General features: G+C 51.8%; 1 protein-coding gene across 1 annotated transcript; it reads right to left on the bottom strand.

Annotated features, from left to right (window-relative positions):
* Nucleotides 1-563: 563 nt before the first annotated feature.
* Nucleotides 564-3,697, bottom strand: LOC107108130 (apoptosis regulator Bcl-2-like). Its single transcript, XM_015408531.1, has 3 exons — nt 3,460-3,697; nt 2,299-3,173; nt 564-782 (listed from the first exon to the last, which is right to left on the bottom strand). The coding sequence occupies exons 2-3, from the start codon at nt 2,854-2,856 to the stop codon at nt 564-566; spliced, it is 777 nt and encodes a 258-aa protein (XP_015264017.1). The 5' UTR covers nt 2,857-3,173; nt 3,460-3,697.
* Nucleotides 3,698-7,666: the final 3,969 nt, after the last annotated feature.

The following is a 7,666-nucleotide window of genomic DNA, read 5'->3' as shown; positions in this document are numbered from 1 at the left end:
AGCGCCAGCTTGTAGCAATCTGGGAGACCCTGGGACATGTATGATCTCAGCATCCGGCATGACCTTGTAATGCAGGGAGCTTCTCAATAATGTAACCGTTATTTTACTGGTGCTGGGGGACGGCCACAAAGGCCAGCTTGGATCTTTGGCGGGCTGAATGAGAATACTGATTGGGTAGTTGGCATAGAGGGGATGACCTGCTTGTAGTCTAGGGTCGGAACTGGCATCCGGAGGCCAGTTCCGACACAGAATCTGTCTATGCTTGGAATCTCTCTACCTCTCAATAAACAAATTTTGCTGCTACAAGAGTGTTGTGGGAGTGATTGCATCCAGGACTTGACATAGTGTCAGAACTGTTTTTCCCTTGACCCTGAGTACCACCGAAGGGACGACCTCTAGACGAGGAGGCTGAAACAAAGACCCCCCCCCCAAGTCACCCGATGGCAAGGGGGTCACCATGCCGTCTGAAGGAGAACCGAAGGGGCGTGATGTGGAGCAAAAGGAGCGGTGGGCCAAGACGGGGCGATGGGATGCCCCCGACTGGGCTACCCCTCCCCTAGGAGCTACCGGAGTCTGGTGGTGGCAGGCAGATGAGGACCGGCACCAGGGCTCTGGAGAGTTCCACGATGACCACGATTGCCCGACAGCAATTGGACGTAGAGCACGTCCGGCAGGAGCTGAAGACCAAAACTGTAGAGCTGCGCAGAGACACCCAAGCTTCCCTGGATGGCCTTCCCGATGCCTTTCAGGATGTCCTGCAGCAGGAGCTCTGTGGCTTGGGACTGCAAGGGGGGGGGAGCTGTTCCAGTTCAATGGGACGAGGGTGCCCTGCCGGCACCCCTCCCTCCATGCCCTGTACCTGCATCCCCCAGGGATGTACTGGAAGCTACCTTCCATGGGACCCCGGGGGAATCTGGCCTTTTTCATGCTGCAGGTTGCGCAGGTTTCTGAGGGAACGGGGCCACAACTTCGCCTCTGATGAACCCTGAGTGGGCAGCCTGGGGCCCCAGCTGCGAGACCACGCGACTGATTGGTTGGTGGGGCTTTATAACGTGGGAGGCCCCGAACATACAGAGATGTTTATCCGAGACAGAAGATGAGGTTGTGTTATCATAGACAGGGGGAAGGGAGCTTTCTCCGCTTACAGCAGAGTTCATTCTTCCTGCCCCTTTCTCTGCCATCCTTGGCCACTCTGCAGAACTCAGCTCTTCCTTGAAACACACTAGACCGCAACGAATGTCACACATTTTCCAAGGACAGTCACAAGAAGATTCTGCAGATTAAAGAGGGCTTGCTTTGTTTCTTACTCTCCTTCCAAACAGATCCAGAGAAACTTTTTAAGTGAGACATTTAAGAAACAGACATTAAACTCTTGTTTCGTTATACTTGCTGCCCCGTACATCACGTGGACAAACTGGTCCATCCTGTTATCTTTTCCTTGTTAAAACGCCTCTTATCAATATAGGCTTTGCCTGTTTAAAATGACTGCGGTCTCTACGCAGGCCCGTACAGGGCAGATCCTTTTATCTAGATGGCATAAGGGGCATTCTAAGCAGTTAATTCCTGAAGCGACAGAAGCATTCTGGAGGACATCTACCAAGCTTATTGGACGCACGCATGCTCCGTTTGCACATGTAAGTGTATGACATCAACAAAGTTCGGATACCAAGAGTTCTAAGCGTGTCGCACTCACAACTCTCCTTCAGCAGCTCCCCCCCTCCCCTTAGTTTCTTCAGACTCATTCACGCAACAGGCCACACATGAAGTGAATCAGATGCCGCACTGTGACCTCATTTTTACCACCTCCAAGTTTCACATCAGCCTATTAATGACATCACTGATTAAGGTCTGATTCAATCAAGATGAGAAGCCCTTGCTGCAACTTGAGAGAGAGAGAGAGAGAGAGAGAGAGAGAGAGAGAGAGAGAGAGAGGCAACTAACAGACCTTTGGAGTCTGGGGAGTCAACCGAAGGGACATAAGCACGGGGTCCTCTTCTACCAGACGCACACCCTGAGTGTGCTGTTACTGTGTTCAGCTACAGGAGCCTCAGTAACTGTTACCCATGGCAGGAATTCATCGCATTTTTGTCCCGCAAAAGCAAATGACCTAAAAGAGGCGCAACTAGAATAAGTGCAGGGTACTGAAGTGTACCCACGACACCCACCCTGGGAAAGCACTAGTCATGCATGCCACACACAACTGCATTGAAAAGTGCGATGTTGAGACAGTGGAGCTACTGCACTCGGGGGTGGTGGTGGGTGGTGGAACATGTAGAGACAAAACAGCCAGCTACATACCCAACCTCCGTTGTCCTGGATCCAATGCCGCAGGTGTCCGTTCAGGTACTCCGTCATCCACACGGCGATACTGTCCACCAGAGGAGACATCTCCCGACTGACGCTCTCCACGCACATCATGCCCCCAAATTCGAAGAAGGCCACAATCCTCCCCCAGTTGACCTCGTCTCGGAAGAGCTCTTCCACGACTCCTACAAAGCGACTCCTGGCCGTGACTGGGGTCAAGTGCAGCTGGCCAGACACCTGGGCGAAGTCCCGCTGATAACGCCGCGAAAACTCATCGCCAGCTTGGCGTAACGTCAAGTGGACAACCTGTGGCACCGGGTGTAGCTCCTCAACCAGACCCGTGTGGCTAGCAGCAGCTGAGCCAGGGGACTCAGACGGGAAAGAGGCCAGCGGAGCAAGGGCACGGAAGGTCCCAGCAGCAGCAGGAGAAAGAAGGTTTGCTCTGTCTCCACTGGCAATCCAGTCATAGCCTCTCTGGGAAAGCTTGTAATGGAGATATCTGAGCACGATCTCCCTGCTGTTGTATTCTCTTATTCCAGGATGAGCCATCATTTATAACGGGTGAAGGAGAAGAAGAACAGAAGCAAATCCAATGTCCCCCCCCCTCCACCACCACCACAAATAGAGCAGCCAGTAGTAACGAATGCCAGTATTTATATATAATCCAGTTGCTTTATTCCATGCCGTTCCATTGGTTGAGGTCCTTGGGGTCTCAAAGGTATTTCCGTCTTCTCGGTGCTTCCTCCTCCCGTATGTGACAGACGATGGAAATAGGATGTAAAATGCAGCAAATATTGTATTCCAAGATGCGCGTATAATATTATAAGCCTCGTTTCCAGAAACCTTCCCGTGTCTGTGTTGAAATACATCTAGAATGAGAAAACCCCAAAATACTTACAGAAAATCAGGTGCATTCCCCCCCCTCCCACGCACTGAACTAGAATATAAAAGAAGAAACTGCAACATGCATATCCCCCAAACCCCCTCGCAGTCAACATCACTTACTAGCAGAGTAAGTCTCCCATGGAAATTCACACAAGGCAGGTTCAGCTAAAAAACCTCCACAGCATTTCTTAAAAATACCAAAGACAACAAACAAAACCCCAAACAAACAAAAAAGTTGCACAAAGTAAATTTCCTGTGGAAAAAACTTACTTGAATTGGAAATTTGCTTTTCAGTTAAGTTCACTTCAAGGGGGGGAAAAAACTCCAAAGCATCAGTTTCTCTAAAAAAATTAAACGCTGGTGTCTTCGGCAATCCTCATCTCTTCTTGCCATTTTTTTAAAAAAAATAAGCGCTCCACAAACCCAAAAATATTTCCTAGTCTCCTGATTGAATGACATTTGCAAAGACCCTGTCAAAACTCAGAATCTGGCTTTGGAGGCAAAGGAAGAGAACCCAAATCAGAGAGGGAGAGGGGGGGGGGTTACTTAAAAAATAACAGAGATGGGGGGGAACCCATATCTTAATCCAGGCTCTGTACTTAATACTAATCTCCAGTGCAAGGCATTTCAAAAGGGAAGCCGTCCCATTCAGAGGTGGATCTTCAATTCAGTGTCTGCCACAGAGATACCAAAAAGCTGGGGCGACCCCCCCCCCAAAAAAGAAACCCTTCCAGGGAGGGGGGAAAAATACAGTCCACACGAAAAAAAGCAGCTGTATATTCTTCTTATTCTTATTATTATTTTTAAAAAGAGAGATACCAGAAGGCAAAGGCAGGGAAAGCGGCTCGTGCCTGAAACCTTAATTGGCCCTGTCCCCCCCCCACCCACCCCCTCGCCTGCCTTGCTGCTGCTGCTGCTGGGGAGGTCCCCGGGGCAGGGGAAGCACATTCAATGCAGCGGCGGCGGCGGCGGCAGAAGGGGAGGAGACGGAGGAGGGGAGCGCCCTCGCCCTCCGCAAATGGGGCGCTTCGCCTCTGGCCCCACCTCGCCCGTTCATTCAAGAAAAGGAGGGGAGCAAGCAGACACACACCCACCCACCCCTTCTTCTGCTTCTTCTTTTTTTGCTCGCTCGCTCTCCTCTGCAGCTGGGAAAGCAGGAGGGACTTCCGCGGCGGTCCTCCCGCTGGCATCGAAATCGGGCCCCGTCGAGATTTCGCAGGGCTGCTGGGCGGCCGGAGGGAGGCTGGGCTCCGCGGCGGGAGAGTTGCTCGCCGGCGCCTGCTTCTCATTCACGGGGGGCGCTTTGGTTGCTTTTTTAAAAAGTGGTGTTGCTGATTGTTGAACCGAGCCGGGAGAGGATTAAAAGCGGGCGAAAAGAGGCTTTTGGGAAACGACCACTTAAACTGGATCTGGATCTGCTGCGCTTCAGTATTCCAAGGTTCCCTCTAAGCTGTGGAGTCTTGTGAGCAAAAATTCTATTTTGTGAGCTGCTGGCATTCAAGCTGTGAGCGAGCGATCTGGCTGCTGCATCAATTAGTTTGCTCCAGAGTCATCGGAAAAGACAATAATGCTATGAAAAGTTTAAGGTAGCAAGAAAAAAGGAAGGCCCAACATGAGACGGATTGACTCAATCAAGGAAGCTCCTTCGCTCCTTCCTGAGCGAAGGCAAAAATGTGTGAGCCGGAGGCTAAAAAAACTGTGAGCTAGCTCACACTCACTCAGCTTAGAGGGAACACTGGTTACCACTGCAGTGTTTCCCTCTGAGCGATGGAGTCCTTTGAGCAAACATTCTGCTTCGTGAGCGCCTGGCATTAAAGTTGGGAGCAGGTGATCTGGCTGCTGCATGCCTTAGTTTGCTCTGGAGCCCTCCTTCCTGGGCTAAGGCAAAAAAGTGTGAGCCGGAGGCTAAAGAACTGTGAGCTGGCTCACCTTAACTCCGCTTAGAGGGAACGCTGGTTACCAGATGCCCTCTTTTTAGGTGCCCGTCCTCTTAGGGGCGCTTTTCTTAAAAAAAAAAAAAAAAAAAGGAGGAAAATGTCCTCTTTTTTTAGTTGGAAGCAGGGTTCCCTCTAAGCTGAGTTAGTGTGAGCCAGTTCACGGTTCTTTAGCCTCCAGCTCACCGGTTTTTGTCTTCGCTCAGGGAGAATGGCTCCAAAGCAAACTAATGTATGCAGCGACCAAACCGCTCGCTCCCAACTTTAATGCCAGTAGCCCGCAAAGTAGAATTTTTGCTCACAGGACTCCACAGCTTAGAGGGAGCATTGGTTGAAAGGTCAGGACTATTCCTAGTGAGTAGCAATGACCACAACTTCAGTCATTGGGGCGTTTCAAACGAGATCGGTCATTGTGATCACTGATTCGAAACAGTCAGTCGGGAATGTTCCCTCCAAGCTGTGGAGTCTTGTGAGCAAAAATTCCGCTTTGTGAGCTGCTGGCATTAAAGTGGTGAGCAGGCGGTTTGCCTATTGCATCAATTAGTTTGCTCTGGAGCCCTCCTTCCCGAGCTGAGACAGAAATGTGTGAGCCGGAGGCTGAAAAACAGTGAGCTAGCTCACACTAACTCAGCTTAGAGGGAACACTGCCCCCAACCAGTGCTCCCTCTGAGCTGAGAGAGTGTGAGCTAGATCACCGCTTTTATGCCTCCGGCTCACACAGTTTTGTCTTGGCTCAGGAAGGAGGGCTCCAGGACAACCTAATGGATGCAGCAGCCAACCCGCTCGCTCACCACTTCAATGCCAGGAGCTCACAAAGCAGAATTTTTGCTCACAAGACCCCACAGCTTAGAGGGAGCGCTGAGTCCCCAACTATCAATATAGCACCAATGTTCCCTCTAAGCTGTGGAGTCTTGTGAGCAAAAATTCGACTTTGTGAGCCACTGGTATTAAAGTGGTGAGCCAGCCATTTGGAGGAGGAGGAGGAAGAGGAGATTGGATTTATACCCCGCCCTTCACTACCCAAGGGTGTCTCAAAGCGGCTTACAAACTCCTTTCCCTTCCCCTCCCCACAACAGACCCCCTGTGAGGTGGGCGGGGCTGAGAGAACTCTGACGGAAACGGCTCTTTTTCAAGGACAGCTGTGCCAGAGCTTGTGACTGACCCAAGGTCACATCAGCAGGTGCAAGTGGAAGAGTGGGGACTCAAACCCGGTTCTCCCAGATTAGAGTCCGCACACTTAACCACTACACCAAACTGGCTGCTGCATCAATTAGTTTGCCCTGGAGCCCTCACGGGGGGGGGGGGAGACCCCCCAGCGAGTTCGTGGAAGCGGCACCTCCGCGCCCGGCCCCTTGCAGTGCCGCGGGGGTGGTGGCGCAGCGCGGTGGGCAAACGGCTGGCAGATTGAGGAGTGAAAGGCGGGGGGGTGGGGTGGGGAGGAGAGTGCGCGCGGGCAACGAGGTTTCTCCTCCAATCGGTCTCGAGAGAAACCTGCCGCTGTGCGCGCCACCCCCGCGAATGTCGACTAAAAAAACCCCACAAACCATCGGGCGGGCGGGCGAGTTTGAAATCCGTCCGCCTCTCGAAGAGGCGGAGTCCAGGCGCACCTTTAAGGCCAACCGAATCTCACTCTGGGTAGAAGCTGTCGTGTGCATGCTGATGGCTCAAGAAGCGTGCCTGCACACGGGAAAGTACGACCCAGAATGTTTGAGATTTGATCAAGGTGTGCCTTGCACACGAAAGCTCACACCGTGACTAAACCTTTGTTGGTCTCAAAGGTGCCTACAGGAGTCTACAGGTGTTGTACCCGGCCTGAAACTTGGTGGGTCCTCAAGGGGCCCCTGGACCCCGGCTCTGTTCTGCTGCTTCAGTCCTGAACCAGTGTTCCCTCTAAGCAGAGTCAGTGTGAGCTAGCTGACAGTTTTTTAGCCCCCGGCTCACACATTTTTGTCCTAGCTCAAGAAGGAGGGCTCCAGAGCAAACTAATTTATGCAGTAGGCTAATCCCTCGCTCACAACTTTAATGCCAGGAGCTCACAAAGTAGGACTTTTGCTCACAAGACTCCACAGCTTAGAGGGAACATTGTGACCTGGGCCCCGACTCTGTTCTGCTGCTTCAGTCCTGGAGTCCAGTGTTCCCTCTAACCTGAGTTAGTGTGAGCTTGCTCACAGTTTATTAGCCTCCATCTCACACATTTTTGTCCTAGCCCAGGAAGGAGGGCTCCAGAGCAAACTAAGTTATGCAGCAGCCCAATCGCTCGCTCACCACTTTAATGCCAGGAGCTCACAAAGTAGAATTTCTGCTCACAAGACTCCACAGCTTAGAGGGAACATTGTGACCTGGGCCCCGACTCTGTTCTGCTGCTTCAGTCCTGGAGTCCAGTGTTCCCTCTAAGCTGAGTTGGTGTGAGCTTGCTCACAGTTTTTTAGCCTCCGGCTCACACATTTTTGTCTTCGCTCAGGAAGGAGGGCTCCAGAGCAAACTAATTTATGCAGGAGCCAAAATCACTCGCTCACAGCTTCAATGCCAGCAGCTCACAAAGT

This window comes from Gekko japonicus, unplaced genomic scaffold (genome assembly GCF_001447785.1).
Source record: "Gekko japonicus isolate JY-2015 unplaced genomic scaffold, Gekko_japonicus_V1.1 scaffold1186, whole genome shotgun sequence".
In the NCBI taxonomy this organism is placed as follows: domain Eukaryota; kingdom Metazoa; phylum Chordata; class Lepidosauria; order Squamata; family Gekkonidae; genus Gekko; species Gekko japonicus.
Note: the sequence above shows the minus strand (reverse complement) of the source record. Positions and strands in the feature narration are given on the sequence as shown.